At 41.1% G+C, this 21,905-nt stretch overlaps 1 protein-coding gene and 1 non-coding gene across 11 annotated transcripts in view; both read left to right on the top strand.

The window, feature by feature from the left end:
* Positions 1 to 21,905, top strand: part of CNOT1 (CCR4-NOT transcription complex subunit 1) — a 104,019-nt gene that overhangs the window by 50,951 nt on the left and 31,163 nt on the right. For 9 of the 10 annotated variants that reach the window (XM_090062148.1, XM_090062150.1, XM_090062144.1 and 6 more), the window contains 12 exons: positions 736 to 860; positions 2,825 to 3,111; positions 4,288 to 4,366; positions 5,824 to 6,054; positions 7,367 to 7,507; positions 8,976 to 9,155; positions 11,759 to 11,875; positions 12,229 to 12,339; positions 12,961 to 13,038; positions 13,365 to 13,542; positions 18,528 to 18,658; positions 20,576 to 20,872. In XM_090062148.1, the coding sequence (XP_089918274.1) occupies positions 736 to 860; positions 2,825 to 3,111; positions 4,288 to 4,366; positions 5,824 to 6,054; positions 7,367 to 7,507; positions 8,976 to 9,155; positions 11,759 to 11,875; positions 12,229 to 12,339; positions 12,961 to 13,038; positions 13,365 to 13,542; positions 18,528 to 18,658; positions 20,576 to 20,872 (1,955 nt within the window). The remainder of the gene's footprint in view (positions 1 to 735; positions 861 to 2,824; positions 3,112 to 4,287; positions 4,367 to 5,823; positions 6,055 to 7,366; positions 7,508 to 8,975; positions 9,156 to 11,758; positions 11,876 to 12,228; positions 12,340 to 12,960; positions 13,039 to 13,364; positions 13,543 to 18,527; positions 18,659 to 20,575; positions 20,873 to 21,905) is intronic. The other variant, XM_090062149.1, reaches the window with a different exon arrangement.
* LOC149857368 (small nucleolar RNA SNORA46) lies at positions 11,191 to 11,327 on the top strand. The gene has a single exon (XR_016444362.1). It is a non-coding gene; the product is annotated as a small nucleolar RNA SNORA46 (small nucleolar RNA).

Genomic DNA, 21,905 nt, shown 5'->3' with positions numbered 1-21,905 from the left:
CTCTGGCTCTACCAGGTAGAACTATATATCTTGTTTTGGTGTGGCATTTCACTGTAGCACAAAGTGGCCTTTTGCCTTTAAAAGGTACAGATATTATAACAGCCACATCTTCATTTTTACTTCAGTTAATCTTATTACTTGGTAGTGCCTCCATAAAAGCTAAATGTAAGGCTATAGTGAATGCCTGAGTGATTCTCATTTTGCAATTTGGGCTAAGCTTTCAGTGACAGGACTTGCCTTGGAGCAGAGTGGTTGGCATGAAAGTACTTGTGTGAAAGACTGTCTGCATGTTAGTGTTGTGTAGCATGCTCTGTTTTTAGTTTCTTGCTCATATATTGGGTTAGGTATCAATTGACCAGCTTAATTTCAGAGGTGAAATTATATTTTAAGAATATAACGGTGCAAGTTTTAAGTATCTTCCTGGAAGCTTTCAGTCTGTTTGTTTGTTTTTTTTCCCATAATGCTTAACTTTAAACAAAAACAAACCAAAAACCAATTTAATCTCTTCCAGTTAGTGATTTTTTTTAATTACAATTTTTCTTTAAGTTTTATATGAATAAAATTTACTTGTAAAGCACATTTTTAGCCCTGTTTGGAGAACAAAGTAAACTTTATATACATAATTTACCCTAGTTGAACTGATACTCTGAAAATGTTTGGAAACTTTTGCTAATGAATCAACTACAATAATCTTTTGCTTGGAATATTATTCACTGTTGTCTATCTTCTCAACAGCGGATTTATCTCAGGTGTGGCCAGAGGCAAATCAGCACTTTAGCAAAGAAATAGATGATGAGGCAAACAGCTACTTTCAGCGCATTTATAACCATCCACCACACCCAACCATGTCTGTAGATGAGGTGAGTTTTGTTCTGTAACAGTCACATCAGCTATCTAGAGACTTGCTATATGGTTGATGGTAGTTATTCCTTAATGTGGTTATTCATAAACAAATATTGGGATGATGGCAGCTTAAAGCTTTGTTTTTTGTTTTGATTGTAAATAAGGAGGAATAAATTTTACCTGTGATGCACAGAGTAACTCCCAACTGCTCTTGTATGTGAAGTGCAGTTTTAAGTCCCATCAATTTAAAAAAATTACGTGCCTGAAACTCCTGAATAATGCCAAAATGGGTGAACCCAGTTTTGTGAACTCAAAACATAAGCTTTGTGAACTCTTCACCTTAAAAAGAGTGAGATTTGGTAATAAAACCACAAAAATGAAAGGCAGTGGAAAGTCTTGACTTGCTTTTTAAATCAGACTCCTTCAGATTAATGGTGTCCCTTGAAATGTATTTTGTATATTTGTGGATTATTGAAAAGCACTTTTGTTGTTCCCTTCCTAAACTTGGTTTTGAAGCAGTAGAATGGTACAAAGCAAATAGTAGGAAAGTCCTGCCTGATAGTTGCAGAAAATTACAAACATGCATATTTATCTCTTAATATCTAAAACATTTTTTGGAAAAAATGTAAAATTCAATGTAACAACACAAGTGATAAATACTCTTACGTTTGCACCCAGCAATTATTTCACATCGTTCCCTGCTAAAATGATGTACGTAAGGGATTTATGGTAATATTCAGAAGCAAATATCAGAAATACAAATCTGACATATTAGAATATCCAAGTATATGATGAGGCTTTAACTGTCTCTTTCATCTGAGTAGAGCAGGCTCTTTCTCATGTATTCCTTTTGCAAGGCCACTGCTTTCCAGGAACTATTTTTTTTGAAGAAAGATGAGTGCAGTTCCTTTTAAGGGTAGTATGACCTCTTGTGGGAGCAGATGTGCACTTGAGCAACATTCCTAATTATGCCCACTTGGCACCCAAAGTATCAGTAAACTTGCCTTACCATGCAATAGAAATGCTCTTTTTGAAAGCTTGAGTGTTCATTTGCTATTGCCAAACTTCACAAGAAGGCAGATTTAAAAAATGCAGTTATGCTAATTAAAATGGCATCTTGGGGTTCTGCATCATGAACAAAACACTCAATTTCCCTACTGTCTGAACTGAAATTCAGGTGAAGTGTACTACATTGCATATCATCCCTATGTAGGATTTTTTTCACTTAAGGTATTTATACTGTGAGAACCAGAAGGAAATCCAGCTTAGCTTCTCACCTGTTACCTGCATGATATTAATAAAGTCACCTTTTTATAATAAATAAAAGCAGACACAAGTGAACTCCACTTTCTGACCACAGTTACTCTCAAACATTTTAAAATATGTTAGCAAATTCAGCTCACCTTAATCAAAACCAGTTAAGATTAAGCCAGCTGACCTTTTATGTGCTACCGGATAGATTGGGGTGGGCAATTATTTCAGGTGGAGGGCTGCTTACTGAGTTTTAGCAAGCCATCAAGGGCTGCATGACAGGCAGCCAGGGGCAGATAAATATAAATTTTCTAAATTTTTTTTAGGGGTCCCACAGACCTGATAGAATGGCCTGGTGGGCTGTGTCTGGCCTGTGGCTGCATTTTGCTCACCCCTGAGATAGACCATTTAAGAGCTTTACTGGAAATAAAATGGCTTTCACTTTTTTTTCAGGTCAGTGTTCTGCTGTAATGACAAGATTTCTACTGTTCACAGTCTGCATAATTCCCACCCTAAAAGCATGTAGTCTAGCCTTTTTTCGATACCTCAAGGATTTTATGTAGTGTTTTATTTACATACAGATATTTTTGGTAGTTTTGCACTAGGGGTTGGGCTTTCCCCACTGCAGCTGACATTAGTGAGTAGATGCAGTTGCTCTTGAGCCTCCTACTGGTGTGTGAGGGCTGAGATGAAGCAAGTCTCTCAGTAACAGTCTCTGATTTCTTTGCAGGTATTAGAAATGCTACAGAGATTTAAAGACTCCAACATTAAACGGGAACGAGAAGTGTTTAACTGTATGCTGAGGAACTTGTTTGAGGAGTACCGATTTTTCCCCCAGTACCCAGATAAAGAGCTGCACATAACAGCCTGCCTCTTTGGTGGGATAATAGAGAAAGGACTGGTTACTTATATGGCATTGGGCCTTGCCCTGCGCTATGTTCTTGAAGCCTTACGAAAGCCTTTTACATCCAAAATGTACTATTTTGGTATTGCTGCACTAGATAGATTTAAAAATAGGTGAGTCACTTTTTTTTTTTATAATACCTGCATGGAGTATCTTTGTTAAACTTATACCTGTTCTTGTAGTATAAGTAAAACAATACAGAGTTACTGGTTTATGTTGGACATCTAGCACATCTCAGTTGAAACATAATTCTAAAATTGACTAAGTCTAGAATGAGAAACGTACCATCCACTAATTACATGGTAATTTCTATGTTGGAAACAAAGATTAACTTCACTCCATTTTTTACTATGTGTAATATATATACCTTCAAGCAAGTATCTTAGTAGGTTCTTAGAGTAGGTGCTTCCCTAGTTAAAAATTCACTACTTGTGTGCTTATTTATCTAAGAGTAACTAACTAAAGTTGTCCTTTAGTTTCTGATCAGTCTATTTAAGTGATACACATTTGGATTTTGGTTTCTTAGTAAACATTGCATTATCGATCCTTAAAATACTTGGTTCTCAAACTTTCTGAATTTAGTTATTTTAAATGCTGTATTCTTTGAACATCTGCTCCTGCCTAGGATACCTATTTCTCAGTTACCCGTGTTCCTGTTCACGCTGTCATCCAGCTTTAGAGTATTTACTGTTATAACAACAGAGCTGTATCAGAATAATATAAAAGTACATTAGTAAGACTGGCATACCTAAAATTTCTTAAGCCACCTTATTTCCCCTACCACTCCCTTCCTAGAATGTGTGTACCATTTTAAATGGGATATCAAAAAAGAAGTGCCCCGAAGTGGGTGACAATATTTGGCATTCATAACATGTATTACAGTAAAAACTGTGTGTGCACAAAGGAAGATTCCTAGTTCTAAGTATAGGATAGTTCTAAATAGTGAGCTACAATTAAATATACCTAGCCTATACTAGAAATGGATGCAGTTCACCATCTAGTAAATTTGTTGATTTGCATAAAATGTTAAATTTTGTCTAGGACATAAATACAGAATCTTAGAACAAAATGAATTAAAATGAACACATCAGATTTTATGAAACAGATGTTCCTGTACAAAATTTCTTTTGTAGATAGGCAGGCATGGTTCTTTGAGTAGATGAGTTCAGATGCAGCTTTCACCTGGTAGGGGAGTGATGTGTCCAGTAACTAGTTTGTATTGCTCTATGGTATCATTCTTGATCAGGGCTCACAGTTCTGTAACTAATGGTTAGTTTTACTGTTGACAGATTGAAGGACTATCCCCAGTATTGTCAGCACTTGGCTTCTATTAGTCACTTTATACAGTTCCCTCATCACCTACAGGAGGTGAGTGTTTAAAAATTGTACAAACTAAGCTTCTGATTGTAAAAACATTCTAATGCTTGCAATTGGAAACATTCTAAACCTTCATAGCTTTTGTTTGACAATGCAAGTCCATCCAGGTTTTTAATTCCTTGTGAGGAAAGTAGCTTTTAAATACTTTTTTGGGGGATTTGGGAGGATGGCAGTATGAGAAGCCAGTGCCTTCAAATTGAATTTGGATTGAGTTTATAATATGTACCCAACAGCTAGTTTGCAGCCAACTAACTATATGTTGCCACTCAACAGCTTTAGGAAAGGTCTGTCCTCAGTTGATATATAAATAGGTTCTAACTTTTCCCATGAATTTTCCTTATATTTACATTCCAATCCCCTTAAGAATTGTGGACATCCTATTGAATAAGTGCCATTCAGTTAAACTTCAGTCCTATAGTAAGACCTGCTTACAGTAATCCAGACAGGGGACAGAAAAATTGGTTCCTGAAGGTCTGATCAAAATAAGAATGTGCTTTAATCTGAAGAGTAAAAAGCCGTATTATAGGTAATTTATTTCTCAGTAGTGCTTCTATTCGTGAGGGAGCTTCCAGAAGCTGCTAATAATGCTAGGACTCATCAATGTTTTTAGTCCAAATTGGTTTTAAAAAAAAAAGGAAAGAATAGGTTTTCTCGGCACGTAAATTAGAATGATTATATCTATGCTTACAAAAGCAAATTACCATAGCTATTTTGACTATTTGTTTACATGCTTAAGTAATCTGGCACCTGCATTATAAATGCTTTGATTGCACCAGTATAAAAAATGGTTAACTCAGCAGTTTTCCACTGTAAAGTTATTTCAGTTGGTGCCAGCCAACCAAATGCTTTGGAACCTGGCTTTTTGCTTGAAGGTTGCATGTTGTAAGGTTTCACCTATTTTTGTACTGTCATAGGAGTCTCTAGGAAAATTTTATTCACTCTGTGTAGCAGGTCTCTTGATATATACACATTCTTTTCACGAATCCTTCCCTTGCATGTTTCTGGTAACCAGATCTGTAGGGTTAGGAATGGTGGGTCACTGTCTGTGGAACTTGAATAGTTGAGCTTTGTGGCATTCAACAGCAACTTGGGGGTAGCATTTATGACCTGAAGGTCACACCATTTAGCCCTTTTTTTTCCTCAGTAAGACTTAAATAAATGGGGACAGGAAAGAAAAGGCTTATCCAGTAGAGCTGCCCTTCATAGAGATATTATGTTTAAGTTTTTTTGCTAATTCAGGCTTTAGGGAATGTACAGTAAGTACAGTATTACACAGATTTGTCTAGTTTTAAATCTGTTGGTGAAATTACCCAGGAACTTTCCTTGAAAATTTCAAGACCACAATTTTCTGTGAAGTGAGAAGCAGTAAAATGTAGAAATGTCTGGGTATTAGTACAGGTCTACAATTTCATTGCTGCGTGTGAATTTTACTTTTTGCCTTACTTCAGTACATTGAATATGGACAGCAATCCAGAGATCCTCCTGTGAAGATGCAGGGTTCAATCACCACCCCTGGAAGTATTGCACTTGCCCAGGCCCAAGCCCAGGCCCAGGTTCCAGCAAAAGCTCCTCTTGCTGGTCAAGTCAGCACTATAGTAACCACCTCAACCACCACCACTGTTGCAAAAACCATTACAATCACCCGACCAACTGGAGTCAGCTTCAAAAAAGATGTTCCGGTAAGCTCTATCATTATTGCATGCGTTTCTATTGAATTGAAGAGTTGAGATTTGGTGATTCTGAACAGGCTTTCAGTAGGAATGTTCTGTATTGTAGACTACTGGGTTGCAGTCCTGTTGATCCATATTTGTCATAAAAAACATTCAGCCTCTCAAATCCTGGACACACATTTTAGAGGTATTTCCCTATTGATTTGGGAAACTGTGAATATGGTATTGAATAATTTCTTTAATTTCCAAAACAGAACTGCAGATCTGAAGTTTGCTTTTTCCCTTAAGGATTTCTTTTTCAGTGAAACTCTTGAAAAAGATAGCAGACTTTGCTTTCTGAGCTTAAGAATAAGCACTGCTCAACCATATCTGTTCAACAAATACTTTGCCCAGCTTTTTGGGGGGCCGGTGTACAACAAGGGTAGGGATCTTTTTTCTTCCTTTTTAATGTTACCTAAATCACTGAGAGAACTGTTACTGGAATTGGGTAATGTCCAGAAATGGGTAGCCAAAATTGTCATGGAGCCTGCTTGCAGCAGCAGCTGAAGTTTCTTACCAGATTCAGTTACAGTGCACTTGATAACAATCTAAAGTGTTTATGCTGCCTCATGTTAAAATCACTCTTGTAATTAAAACCTTTATAGTGCCTCTCAATATCACATGGAGTGTACCTGGACAGATTCTTAGCCCCAGACCTGCAACTCAGTTAATTTGGGTTGATTGCTGAGCCAAGTTTGCTTGACTTCTTTGTATTGGAGTTCTGCCCAGATATGGAGACCACCTAGCTGGACCCAGTTGCACAGTTTAACCCTCCAATTTTTTCTTTTTAAATGTGATTTAACACTGAAATGCTGTTAAGGAAAAGAAAGGTAAAACATACTGTTGTTTTCTTTCCTGTGTTAAAAATGTGTATATACCAGCAAGGTGGCTGTGCCTGTGGTAAATGCAGTTTTTAATACTATACAGTATACATGTTTGTAATCTTCTTATAAAATAAACTTTGTTGAAGCTAACTTGACTTGCTTGCAGGCTAGTTTTCGACAATAAACACCTGCCCCCCCCTCCTCTTCCCTTCCCAATTTTTCTTGCAAAAAAGCTAATTGTGTAAGAGATACTATGGCTTTCCTGGAACAGGGTTCTTGTTAAACATACTTCTTGTCCCCCTATTCTATTCCTCCCCCACCGCACCCTACTTTTCAGAAAGTGAAAAAGAAAGTGGTAACTTGAATAAACTAAACAGAAGCTTGCTTTGACTTTTCCTCTGTGACTCTTAAGACACTGTCCCTTCCATTTTTCCTAATTTGTTGTTTTATTCCTACAGCCTTCCATTAATACTACCAATATTGATACCTTGCTAGTTGCAACAGATCAAACAGAGAGAATTGTGGAACCTCCAGAAAATGTCCAGGAAAAAATCGCATTCATCTTCAACAATCTCTCTCAGTCAAACATGACACAGAAGGTGTGTAACAGTGTTACATTATTAACCTTTTTCAACATTCTGTTCTAAAGCTGAAGTGAAACTTCTGTAAAAACAAACCTTAAAGATCTTCAATAGAATGTCTGTGTAAACAAATGTATGCTTTAACAGAAGACTAGTTTTTTATAGTATCTCAGGGTCTGAGTTATAAGGCCTTTTCTTTCAGGAAAGATTTTATGTTCCAACTCTGATGTAAGCAAATCAGAGAAGTATTCCTTTTTAAAGATAGCCACAAAATGTTTCCTTTATGACACCCGACACCCCCCACTCTGTACAAGCCCCCACTTGGCACAGTGGCTTCCGCTGCTGCTTGCATCCCCAGGAGAGACATGGGGATCATGTACCCCCTGGATCTGCATGGGGCAAGGGTGGGGGAGGGCTGCTCCAGCCTCTTCCTGGGTAGGTGAGGAGGGGAGGGGCCAGTGCTGTGCTTGGGGCAGGTGGTAGTAGCATTAGGAGGGAGTCTACGGGTGGCTACACCAAACTTTGGGGTGGCTATAGCTTAGCCTGTAACCCTCGCAGTACCACCCCAAGCACAGCCTGGACCTGCCCTCTCCCCCAGCCAGGAAGAGGCTGCAGTGGGCAACCTGTCTTTGCCCGCACAAATCCAGGAGACGCATGCCCCCCCTTTCCTCCCCCAAGCAGTGTGCAGTGTGGGGAGCTACCCCATGCCCCCCAAAAGCCACCCACAGCTCCATTTCCCCTTACTTCCTCACTGTGGGGTCCATGATCTGCCCCTTCGCCCCTACAGGCTTACGGGCTAAATGCTGCTCTCCAAGCTACCAGGCTGCATATTGGCAGTCAGAATCTGTATCAGCCAATATGGCTTGTTAATAATTGGCCTTCAGTATTGGCCAAAAAAATCTTTATTGTTACACCCCGATTGCTGTTACAGCTTGGCGATATCTAGGTAACTCTTTGATAGTTAATTGCTGTCTGGAGTGATACTGCTTCATTTTTGCTAGTGATACAGCCTTTTGAATTAAAACAGTGTACTGTCACATGTTCCAGCCTTTTCTTTTTTTTATCCTTTGGTGGAAACCCATCATGCTAGTAGGTATTTGGTTTTAATAATAAAGTTTTATATGGTTAAATAACATTTTGATGACTTGCCATGTGAAATGAGTGGATAGCTTTAGTTAAACATCATTCCAACTGACATTTTTTTGGTACTCAAATTTGAGCCATTTTACCACCATTTAATAGGTCGGAGTTCAGGGATGCCAGTAAAACTGTAAAAACATGGATGGTAATATCACAGAAGGCTGTTGCCCTGTAGACAGGCAGGCCATGTTTGGGATTAAGTCAGTAGTTAAGGCTTCTGGAATTACTCAGTTTAAAAACACCAAATTCTGTTAAGAGCAGTATAGGTTATTTGGTTGTTACTGAACATAATTGCTTATACATCTTTTTGGTTTTTTTCATAATGCATGTGTTCCTTTGGCATTAGGTTGAGGAGCTGAAGGAAACTGTGAAAGAAGAGTTCATGCCTTGGGTTTCACAGTACCTTGTGATGAAAAGAGTCAGTATCGAGCCAAACTTTCACAGCTTGTATTCAAACTTCCTTGATACTCTTAAGAATCCAGAATTTAATAAGATGGTTCTGAATGAAACCTATAGAAACATCAAGGTAAGTAGCACAATTCCTTTCTAATGTGTAATAAAAGGCTGCACTCTTATCCATACTATGTTACCTATTTACCACATAAGGTGATATTTTTATCAACTTGGGGAAAATGTGGTAAGTGTTATTGTGGCTCATCAGGTAGCCCTGTCTAGAGAATGGAAATGAATTGATTTTTGTGCATTTGCATTGCTATTTTGGCTGGGAACTAGTTTCTCTAAAAGAGGATTAACTGGGCTGGGTGACCACAGTTTGTGAAGATCTCTTGTACAGTAGAAAAGTTTGTTGATTATTTTTCTGAAAGTTTGCTGTCTTCTGATATCTAAAATGTGCAAAGTATTTTTCTTTGCCTGTTGGTAGCTTTTACAGATGCAGGTCTTTATAAGAACACAATTTATATGACGCATGTCTCTGAAAATTCAAAATGCATACTATTAATGTAACTGAACAGTTATAGAAAATCTTTACCTTTTGACAGCATTCTTTAAAGGCAGCTTGCCTGCATGTGGTTCTCTCAAAGAAGCACAGGAAAGGTTATCTTCAGAAGTAATAGGGTTGTAGAAACTCAAGTAGAGTCCTGAATCAGCAAACAATCTACAGTTGCTCTTAACTTGCAACTTTAGTTCAGAGAATCAAATAAGTTACCTATAGTTGTTAATAAGCAACTAACTCATCAAAACAGAAAAAGGCCATTCTGAAACAAAATATGTACTATTAAGGAGTAAAAATTTCACATAAAATGAGGAAGCTGGTGTTGAAAATAACACTTTTCTACCCTATTTTCATTAATATTTATTCTCCAAGGAATATGGAGAGTCCCTTTTAAAATATTTCTGAATTAGTTTGTTAGAATAACATTGACAGGAATATCGAAAGCTTGCTTTGGCTTGGTAACTTCAGCTATGTTTGAAAACTAAGGCATCAGTGTGTAAATTGGCTTTATGGCAAAGTATTTGTACACTTTCCTTCAGTGACTTGTTGGCTTTTCATCACCATTTTTTAACATGCTGCCAGTTGGGGAGCTCTTAAACTGATAGCTGGGGAGATTGTAAAGTATGAAACCAATTGAAATGTTATTTTTTCATTCTCAGTATAAATGGGGCTTTCTTCACAGTCTGTCCAAGAGAGTACAGACTGGTTAAAAGTCCTGTTTGGTAGGTGTAATTCAGAAGGAATGAAAGTTTACCTGTTGCAACTGAATAGTACAACTAAACCCTTAGTGTAACAAAATATTTTGTAGTGCTGGAGTGCTCTTGCATCATGTCACTGCACAGTGTATTTATTTAACATGTTTCCATCCAAACTTATGACTGCTTTATAATATACCAAAGTACAGAAGGTAAAATGAGACTTTCTTAAAGAAATGCATCTGTGCTGGAACTTGCAGTTGCTTTAATTGTACCTTTGCAGGTTTTGTCACTCTTTTGATTTAAGGAATTGTCTGCGCATAATAGCACTGAATATGGAAATGGACTAGCTTACTTGTGAATAATTCCTAAATCAGACTTTTAAAAATTCTGTTTGTAAAGTATTGTTGCTAATCATCAAATTGTGTTGACTTTTGAAGACTGGTATAGATAGTTTCTCACAATGGGATAATTTTTAGTTCTTAAAGATAAGGGAGGGCAATCTTCAGTGCAGGTGCCACAAGTGGCACAGGCAGCCTGTGTGCATGGCACGTGGCAGATTGGAGAGGGGATAGGCAGCGCAGCAGCAAGATAGAGGAAGCAGAGCAGCAAATTGAGCAGGGAAATGGAATTAGAGTGGCAGTTGGAAGCTGACAGGGCTAATTGATGGCTTGCCTGCATTGATAAAGGAGTGTGAAGATGGCAGGAATTTCTAGGAGCATTTATAAGAGTAGTTTGGGAGGAGCATCATCTGTACTGTTGGCCACAGAAGTTAGGGGAGAGGATTTAAAAGAAAAATCAGTGGAAATGCAGGTAGGGGGAAAACTACATTAAAACTTAATCAGGGTTGAAGAATGTTGTAGAAATGGAGTAGAGGAAACGCAGAAAAACTAGGTGGATTAGTAGTGTTTGTCAGCACTATTTTTAAACCTGTAGGTGGGGTTTCTTGCCACCATGGGTTACGCTGTAGTGCAAAAAAAATTCTTGGCTCTTCTGTGCACAGCTGATCTTGTGCCATTCAGCTGATGCTGTTGAAAGCTAAGGAACAGAACTAGCAGCAGAACTTCATAAGTTTTAAAGGTTTTAAGACATGCTTGTACTTTTTTAAAGAAACTAACTAAGTTTGTGTCCTTTTTGACTTCTTGAATGCCATTAGAGCAAGGGCTGTCTAGCTGTTGTGTAGAATTCATGGCTGGATGTGCCAGTCATGGCATGGAACTGATACTTTTTCAGATATTGCTGTTTTACTTTAAGCCCCTTGAAGGAGAGAGACTTTTTTTGTAACTTCCTTAACAGGACAGTCTTGTGAGGGGAATGCATCCAAGAAGCTTGACCAACCATAGTTATTTTAATTGTTTCAAAGGATGATGTCATCCTTTATAGCTAGACTGCAGCTGGACATTTTACTGTTTGGAATTCAAGGCTTCCTGCAGTCCACATTGGGTGCTGAGCGTCTAAGCTGCTCTTTTAACTCTTCTCTAGGTGCTGCTGACATCTGATAAGGCTGCAGCCAACTTCTCAGACCGTTCTCTGTTAAAGAACCTTGGCCACTGGTTGGGAATGATCACGTTGGCTAAAAATAAGCCCATCTTGCACACAGTAAGTTTGCGTTTAATGTTGGTGCCAAAAATAATATAACAACATGGACCTGAAGTAAAAGGTCTTTGGAACCTGGTGCTTAGCAAATTTTGCTGAAGTTCAAAAATGTCATTCCATAGTTCATGAATTCTTTCATGAACACTGATATTTTTCTTACCAGAAAAGTTTCTAGATGCTTAAATCCTTGCCAGAAATGTTTACATTTATAGTTGAAAATTCATATACAACTTAAATCTTTAATGTTGTGCACAAAACCAGAATGTTAAGGCTGTGATGAAATTGTATCCTTGCACAGTTAGTTGTTTGTATTCCCCTGCAACTCTTCACATTCTGCTGATACTGCTTTGTTTCAGGATTTGGATGTGAAATCCTTACTTCTGGAAGCCTATGTCAAGGGACAGCAGGAGTTGCTTTATGTAGTGCCATTTGTTGCCAAAGTCTTAGAATCCAGTGTCAGGAGTGTGGTAAGTGACAGCAAGCCTGTTAAATAAGACATAGTTCTTAAAGTGACAAAATAAATCTTGCCATGTAGCAGTTTGAAAAAATGCTTAGTTCTAGGAAAAAAGTATATTCTTCCACTTTGAGTACTTACATGCTATAAGGGGGTGCATGGAAAAAGAGGCTAGTGTTTTGTACTCTGTGTTGGCTGGATTGTATGTGTGCTTGAACAGAACGCTGTCCTGTTCTATTTTAACTAACAAAGGAATATCTTGAGGCCCTATCTTCTCTTAAGCCTCATTGGGTTGTGTGTCCCTTTCCTCTTCCTGGACCATCTCCTACAGCTCCTGGAATGGCACTACTGGCCTGCCTAATAGGAGCCCCTTCTAATATTCCTGTTGGGAATTTATGCTTCCTGGTTTTTAAATCCCTTTTGACCAGAAAAAATGTTCATTTTGGTATTATTTTAAGCATTTTGCTAAGCTACATGTACTGTGCTCCAAACATCAGTGACAAAACCTGTCCTGTCTGTCCTGTCTGTCTGTCTAGGGTTTCATATTATGCTTTTAGTTGCTCCTTTTGGAAAAGAATAGCTTTATCTAACGTTCTTCTTCCTTATTCTAACCTCCTTTCCTTTCCTTTCATAGGTTTTCAGACCTCCAAACCCTTGGACGATGGCAATCATGAATGTATTAGCTGAGCTGCATCAAGAGCATGACTTAAAAGTAAATAGACTTTTTTTTCCCATTCACTGAGCACTTGGATTTCCTAATTTACTAGCTTGGCAAATATGTAATAGATAAAAATGATTTCTCTTTAAAATACGGAAGATTAAAATTTGATAGGAGTTCTATAATATGGCAAAATTTAAATGAGTCAGCCTCATAACTTTGGTACTTCTATATAAGGACCATATGCAAAATATTTTTCTAATGCCTAAAGACTGTGTGCAGCTAAACAGATGTTGGGGCAGAGTGGGCAGTGTAAATGATATTTATTTCTTTGTTAGCATAACCTTAACACAGTCAAATTGGAATAATTCATTGTATAGCTGAACCTGAAGTTTGAGATTGAGGTATTGTGCAAGAACCTTGCATTAGACATCAATGAGCTGAAACCTGGAAACCTCCTGAAAGATAAGGATCGACTGAAAAATCTGGATGAACAGTTGTCTGCTCCAAAGAAAGATGTAAAGCAGCCAGAGGAACTACCACCTATCACAACAACCAGTAAGCACTCTTCAGGTTTTGAATGCATTTTAGATGTGCAGTCTTATGTCTTTTGAAGTTAAAATGAGGCTGCCAAATTTACCTTCAGGAAAAGATTTTAGTCTTAAATGGTATTTGACAAGAACAAAATCTTGGAAAAGTAAATGAATGCTGGAAGCTGTAATGGGAGAAAAGGAGCGGGTAGGGGATTTTGGACCTGCCCTGGTCACCTCCCCCTCAGCAGCCACTCTGCCACTGTGTGAGATGGGATTCAGAGCTAGATGGACCTACACTGACCCAGCCACTGGCAGTTTTTACGTTTTTCTTATGTAAAAGCTTCTAGATGTTTATCCACCTGCTTCGGTGTGTGTGGTGGCTGTGGACAGCAGCAGTCCTGCAGGTCCATAAAGAAGCCCTCATATTTTGCTCAGAGTTGCTGAACTGTATAGTACAGGTAAAAAAAATCTGGCAGGTCACAATACCTCACACAATTTGGGGGGCTGGGAGGGAGCATGAATTGAACACATGAATTGAGGCCAGTCAGTCTCACCTCCATCCTTGGAAAAGTCTTTGAAAAGATTATTAAGGATCATATTTGTGCGACTCCAGCAGGAAAAATTAATGCAGCTGGGCAACCAGTATGGATTTGTAATGGGTAGATCATGCCTGACCAATCTGGTTTTGTTTTATGACCAGGTCAAAAAATGCTTAGATGTAGGAGTAGAGGTGGATGTCGTTTTCTTAGATTTTAGGAAGGCCTTCAATACAGTATCTTATCCCATTCTCATAAAGAAATTAAGAGGCTGTGACTTAAGTGCTTACATGGTCCAGTGGGTGGCAGACTGGCCTGGGGGTCGCACCCAGAGAGTGGTAGTAGACGAGTTGGTATCGACCTGGAAGGGCTTAGTCCTTGGACTTATACCCTTCAATATCTTCATCAGTGACTTGGATGTGGTTGTGAAGTGTACTTTGTCCAAGTTTGCAGATGATGCTAAACTGTATGGAAGTGAATGCTCCAGAGGGTAGGGAATGATTGTAGGCAGAGCAGGACAGGTTGGAAAACTGGGTAGGGCACAATGGGATTCAGTACAACAAGGACAAATGCAGAGTGCTGCACCTAGGGCGTAAAAATATCCAGCACACCTACTACCTGGGGAATGACCCTCTCAGAACAGAACCAGAAAGGGATCTCAGAGTCATAGTGGACTTTAAGATGAACGCGAGTTGTCAGTGTGACAAAATCATCATAGTTTCATAGTTTGTAGGGTCGGAAGGGACCTGAACAGATCATCCGAGGAAAAGCAAGGGCAACGTTGGACCCCTGCTAAACCGGATGGGGCAACTGACAACTGATGCCCAGGAAAAAGCCAACCTATTAAATAGGTACTTTGCATCAGTCTTTCATCAGTCCCAGACACCCATGCCTGCTATGGAGCAGGGAGATCCGGGTGATGGGGATCCCCTACCCTCCATAAATGCTGACCTCGTGAAGGTACACCTTGAGAAGCTGGATACCTTCAAGTCAGCCGGCCCTGGTACTCAAGGAGCTGGTGAGCGTCATAGCCCAGCCCCTGGCACGGATCTTTGAAAACTCCTGGCGCTCTGGTGTCGTGCCCAAAGACTGGAAAAAGGCCAATGTGGTGCCGATCTTCAAGAAAGGGAGGAGAGTGGATCCGGCTAGCTACAGGCCCATTAGCCTGACTTCTATCCTGGGGAAGATCTTAGAAAAGTTTATTAAGGAGGCCATCCTTGATGGACTGGCCCAGGCTAACATCCTAAGGGATAGCCAGCACGGGTTTGTTGCAGGTAGGTCTTGTTTGACCAATCTCATTTTCTTCTACGACCAGGTGACCTATCACCTGGACGAGGGAGAAGAGATTGATGTCATATATCTTAACTTCAAAAAAGCTTTTGATCTGGTATCCCATGATCACCTCTTGGCCAAACTGGCCAGTTGTGGCCTTGGCTCCACCACGATCCGCTGGCTGGGAAATTGGCTTCGTGGTCGGACCCAGAGGGCTGTAATTGATGGTGCCCTGTGACCAGTGGGGTCCCTCAAGGCTCTGTCCTGGGACCCATACTGTTCAACATCTTCATTAACGATGCGGACATTGGAGTGGACTGGTCAAGTTTGCCGATGACACCAAACTTTGGGGCAAAGCATCCACGCCAGAAGATAGGCGGGTGATCCAGGCTGACCTGGACAAGCTCAGCAAACGGGCAGATGAGAACCTGATGGTGTTTAACACTGAAAAATGCAAGGTTCTCCACCTTGGGAGGAAAAACCTGCAGCACCCTTATAGGCTCGGCAGTGCTACGTTGGATAGCACTATAGAAGAAAGAGACTTGGGGGTCATCATTGACCACAAGATGAACATGAGCCTGCAATGCGATGCTGCGGCTAGTAAAGCGACCAAAACGCTGGCGTGCATCCATAGATGCTTCTCGAGCAAATCCCGGGACATCATTCTCCCCTTGTACTCGGCCTTGGTGAGGCCGCAGCTGGAGTACTGCATCCAGTTTTGGGATCCACAATTCAAAAAGGATGTGGAGAAGCTTGAGAGAGTCCAGAGGAGAGCCACGCGAATGATCAGAGGTCAGGAAAACAGATCTTACGATGATAGGCTGAGAGACACGGGACTCTTTAGCCTGGAAAAGCGTAGGCTCAGGGGTGATCTGATGGCCACCTACAAGTTTATCAGGGGTGACCACCAGGATCTGGGGGAACATCTGTTCACCAGAGCGCCCCAAGGGATGACGAGGTCGAACGGTCACAAACTCATGCAAGACTGTGTCAGGCTGGACACGAGGAAGAATTTCTTTACTGTCCGAGCCCCCGAGGTCTGGAACAGCCTGCCATCGGAGGTGTTTCAAGCACCTACATTGAACACCTTCAAGAGTAGATTGGATGCTTCTCTTGCTGGGATCCTATGACCCCAGCTGACTTCCTGCCCTTTGGTCAGGGGGCTGGACTCGATGATCTCCCGAGGTCCCTTCCAGCCCTGATGTCTATGAAATCAAGTACGGCCCCCTGCCATGGCAGGAAAAGGTACTGGGGTCAGACAACCCCAGCAAGGTGTTCATCTAGCCTCCTCTTAAAGACTCCCAGGGTAGGAGCCAGCACCACTTTGCTTGGAAGTTGGTTCCGGATCCTAGTCACCCTGACAGTGAAGTAGCTCCTCCTGATGTCTAGTCTGAATCTACCCTCTGCCAGCTTGTGACCGTTATTTCTAGTCACTCCTGGTAGTGCTCAGGGAAACAGGGACTCCCCGCAGTGCCTGCAGGTCCCCTCTGACTAGTTTGTAAAAGGTCACTAGATCCCCCCCCCCTCAACCTTCTCTTGTGGAGGCTGAACAGGTTCAGGTCCCTTAGCCTCTCCTCATAGGGCCTGCCCTGCTGCCCCCTGATCATGCAAGTGGCCCACCTCTGGACCCTCTCCATGTTGTCCACATTCCTCCTGAACTGCGGCACCCAGAACTGGATGCGGTACTCCAGCTGTGGCCCGACCAATGTTGCATAGAGGGGGAGGATCACCTCCTTGGACCTGCTCGAGATGCATCTATGGATGCATGACAAGGTATGGTTGGCTTTCCTGACTGCATCCCCACACTGTCGGCCCATGTTCATTTAGGTATGCTGCTGGTTCTTCCTCCCCGGGTGCTGCAGTACCTTGCAGTTGTCAGTGTTGAAACCCATCCTGTTCTCATCCGCCTACCCCTGTAACCTGTCTAGGTCTGATTTGCAGCCTATTCCTCCTGCCTAGCGTGCCCAAATCCCCCCACATCTTAGTGTCATCTGTGAATTTGAACAGGGTGTTTTTTACCCCATTGTCCAAGTCCCTGATGAAGATGTTGAACAGTGCAGGCCTGAGGACTGAGCCCTGGGGGACCTCACTGCCCACATCCCTCCAGGTCGAAAATGACCCATCCACCACCACTCTTTGGGTGCAGCCCTCCAGCCAGTTAGTGACCCATTTGACTGTGTAGGAGTCGACACCACAGTCCCCTAGTTTTTAATGAGAACGGGGTGAGAGACCATGTTGAAGGTCTTCCTAAAGTCCAGAAAGGACTACATCCACTGCTACCGCTGCATCTAAGGATTTTGTGACCTGGTCATAGAAGGCCACCAGGTTGGTCTGACGACAGGTTGCATCAGCAAAGCTAAAAGCACGTTAGCCTCCACAAGACAAGGTTGAGAGGTGATCTTGTGGTTGCCTACAAATTCATTATGCGGGTGCAGCCAGGAATCGGAGATGCTCTGTTCACCACGGTGCCTCTTGGAGTAACAAGGAACAATGGTTACACACTGTCAAAGCAGGAAAAACTTCTTCACAGTAAGGGTGGCCAAAACTTGGAACGGGCTTCCAAGGGAGGTGGTGTTCTCCCCTGCCTTAGGGGTCTTTAAGAGAAGGCTGGATAGGCATCTAGCTGGGGTCATCTGACCCCAGCATTCTTTCCTGCCTAGGCAGGGGGTTGAACTCTATGATCTGTTGAGGTCCCTTCCAACCCTAGCATCTATGAATCTATGTAATTGTATGTTCATAGTCTTTGAATGCTTGAGCACATGATGACCAGGAAAACCAGTGAAGAGATTTGGTTGCCTTTTCAGTAAAAATAAATAAATACGTGTTTAGGCCAAGACAAAGAATGCGTATCACTAATGGATTTTTCTTGCATGAAAAATGTAAATAGCTCAGACTGGGGAGGGGGAACAAAGGGAGTTTGTAGGGAGGCAGCAAGGACTTATAACTGATGCAACTGTAAGCAATGCTGTTTCTCGTTATACTGTGCTGCATTAGTAGTACATCACTACCAAAAGGAAAAATTAAGAGTTGACCAAGCAATTTCTGCTTTTTTGGAGTTTTTGCAACCGAATGGCAAAAATTCAATTAATTTATTTTTTCTGCAACTTTTATGCCACCATATATCTGGATAATAACGTTTCATTTTGTATTAGTTTTAAGCTCAAAAGGAACTCTTAAGAATTGCAAATCTTTTGTTCTGCAGCTGCTTCAACAACTCCAGCTACCAGCACCACTTGTACAGCCACTGTTCCTCCACAACCTCAGTACAGCTACCATGATATCAATGTCTATTCACTGGGAGGGCTGGCTCCACATATTACTCTAAATCCAGCTGTAAGTACTGGAGTTTATTGACTTGTTATGGAAAATAGTTAAAATTGTCTGTAGCCCAGAACAATTTGGATTGCAGATGCTTTATTACGTTAGCCCCCCAAAAGTGCCATGTGCTTTTGAAATCATGATGATCCTTGGTATTGATGAAAGTTGAGCATAACTTACACAAGTGTATGAAATCTTTTACACAAGCATGTGTGTCTCCTGCAGACCTTTTCTTTGAACCAGTTTTCCTGGGCATGTTGTCAAATTGATGAATGTATTTAAACAAATAGCTATTAGAAACCTATTAGAAACCAGAATGAAAATGTATGTATCTTGTGACCGGAACCGAGTTTGAAATAAGTTCCTGTGTAGTTAGGTTAGCACAGATGGAATCTCTGAATGAAATTAGGTGTCTGGAACAAAGCCTTTTGCAGACCCTGAGGCAGTCACTGCTTTTATGCATACCTACACCTACACTTTTTTAAGAGTTAACTATTTAATTTGGTGTTCTTAGTTTTGGTGGCATTACAGACATCAGATTTCCTTCTTGGACATCTGATAGTGCTCTGTATTTTCAGATTCCCTTGTCTATTTGTATGTGGGTGACAGGAAAAATCTGAAACTCTTTCATTTTTAATCTGTTTGATTTCATGTTCTTTCAAGGGATGCTTTGTTGCAAGGCAGGAGTAGAATCATAGAAAAGTTGGGCTGGAAGGAACCTCAGGTGGACATCCAGTCCAACTCCTTGTTCAAGGCAAGATCATTCCTTTCAAATAATCCTAGACAGTTGTCAGTCTAGTACAAGGTTAGCCAACCACAAGTAGCACAGACAGTTTCTGTGTATGGCACATAGCAGATCAGGGAGAGGACAGTCAGCACAGTGGCAGATAAGGCAAGAAGCAGAAAGTAGAGCAGTAGATTAGGCAGGGGAGGAGAATCAGAGTGGCTCTCAAGGATGTTATGGGGCTAATTTGTGGCACACTTACCAGAAAAGTTGGCCTCCCAGTGGTCTATCCCAGCATTGCCCAGTCTCTGTGGGCTCTGGGCCAAATGAGTGGTGTATGGCCAAGCACGTGGCCCCAGTCCTACCCAGTGTACAGGGCCACAGGTAAGTAGAGAGATGAGGACACTGTCAGTATCTTGTCTCTAGAAGGACAGAAAATAACTTAAAATGCACCTAAGATGCAAGGAAGAAGATCTCATGTCTCAGTACAGAGAAAGGCAAAGTGCAAAAGTGGAAGCACCCAGTCCTGAATATCTTTCATTTTCCCTTTCATTTTGCCTGTCTTTCAAGAACTCAATAAAAATCAGAAATGAACAAGAAGTTACTTCTGCTATTTCTTACATTGCCACCAATGTTTCTGAAGGTCTTAGCCGCCTGGATGGGAGTGGATTGTAAGCTAAAAGCTGTTAGTTATAACTAAAACCAGCAGTATTTCCTGCAGAAATCCCCTCTCTGCAAAAAGAAATACAGAGTTTCATCCATTATTTTACTGATTCTAAAAAGTAGATCCGGGGATTAATAAAGTGACCAAACAAATGATCTTTGAGTAATTTATCAGGTAGTGAGTTTTTGGCAGCGGTGACAGTGAAGAGTAGACAAGTCCTAGGTAGCGTTGTTTGTTAGTTGTTGTCTAGGACTTGAAGCAGGTAAATTTGCTGAGCTTCAAGACTAGCAGGTCAAACTTCAGATCTTCAGGTATATGTCCTTCCTGGGTTAAGTCCCAATTTTGGTAAAGTACTTTAATAAAGTCAACAGCATAATGGCAGGCTGCATGTCAGTTGTAGCTGTACATACATAATGTCTGGAAATTATGGGTATTTGGGTTGATGAAGTTTTGATCATATTATGGTCATACAGATGTTTGTTTCTTAACTTTGATTAGACCCCTTTTTTGCCTAAACGTTTAGAAATTATATTTTCCCCTGCAGATTCCACTGTTTCAGGCTCACCCGCAGTTAAAGCAGTGTGTGCGTCAGGCTATAGAGCGAGCCGTGCAGGAGCTTGTCCACCCAGTTGTAGATCGGTCCATTAAGATTGCCATGACTACTTGTGAACAGATAGTCAGGAAAGATTTTGCACTGGATTCAGAAGAGTCACGCATGCGTGTAGCAGCACACCACATGATGCGGAACCTGACTGCTGGAATGGCTATGATTACCTGCAGGGAACCTTTGCTGATGAGCATAGCTACCAACTTGAAGAACAGTTTTGCTACTGCCCTGAGGGTAAGATGCACATTGTACAAAGGTGTACCAATGTTATTGAACTCTAGACAAAAATAATAATAGAGGAGCTGTTAGCTCTGACATGGGGCATATGTGAGTACTTGTCTATTTACCTGACCTTCATGTTAAGAACGCAACACAGATCCTATTTAAGCAGTATGATTTTGTGACTTGTAAATGGCTAAACTGTGTAGTAACTTGGTGTTCTTAGAAAGTTGCTTATGCAGTAGCTCCACATATGATTCCTTCGGTGCTTTTTTGGTCATTCAGAACTACCCAATGGGCTTATAAATAATGTACTCTTTGGCCTAGCCTTCTCTTCACTATGCAGCTAAACTGAGATTTTGTGTTTTGTTCTCTGCAAATGACCAGTGAAGGCAGTACTTGGTATCAGGATTATACTGCCACCAAACGCAGCCATGAGCCCAGGTGAGATTTTGAAATAGGTTGTCAAGCAGAATGAAAGCAATTTCAGCAGTATGTGGTGTTCTGCTGCTTGGCCAAGAAAGGACTTAAACACAGGGCTTCAAAATTGGATTTTTAGGAACTTTTAAAAACATGCAATATAGTGAATATCCCTTTTGACCGGGCATTTGTAGTTGAAAGAAACATCATTAATTCTCTGTGTTCTGCTTCACTGTAAGTCTGTTTTTGGTAGGGTAGGTGGGATTAATGTCAAGTCAGTCCTGAGGCCATTGCAACTGCTGGAGCACCTATAAATGCCGTAACAACCCTCCTAGGTTAGCTGAGTTGCTTTGCATCATTTGTGATTCTTCAGGCAGTGATCTAGGGTGCCCCTGCCCTCTCTGGGTATGGAAGGCCACTGGCTCGCAGGAATCTTATCTGCCCTTTAACAGGTCTGGTTTTTAGCCCTGCTGGGTATCCACATACTCTCCTCACCCAAACTAGCCCAAGTGGGGGCTCTTATTTAATTGCCGATAACCTGACCGTGGAACGGGCTGTACTGGTTTACATGGTACCAGATAGACCAAGAGAAGCCTGGCCTGACAAACGGATTAAAGTAGGCATTCTA

Source organism: Crocodylus siamensis, chromosome 9 (assembly GCF_052110815.1).
Source record: "Crocodylus siamensis isolate JL-2025a chromosome 9, ASM5211081v1, whole genome shotgun sequence".
NCBI lineage: Eukaryota > Metazoa > Chordata > Crocodylia > Crocodylidae > Crocodylus > Crocodylus siamensis.
The sequence above is the reverse complement of the archived record's forward strand: the minus strand, read 5'-3'. Positions and strand labels throughout refer to the sequence as shown.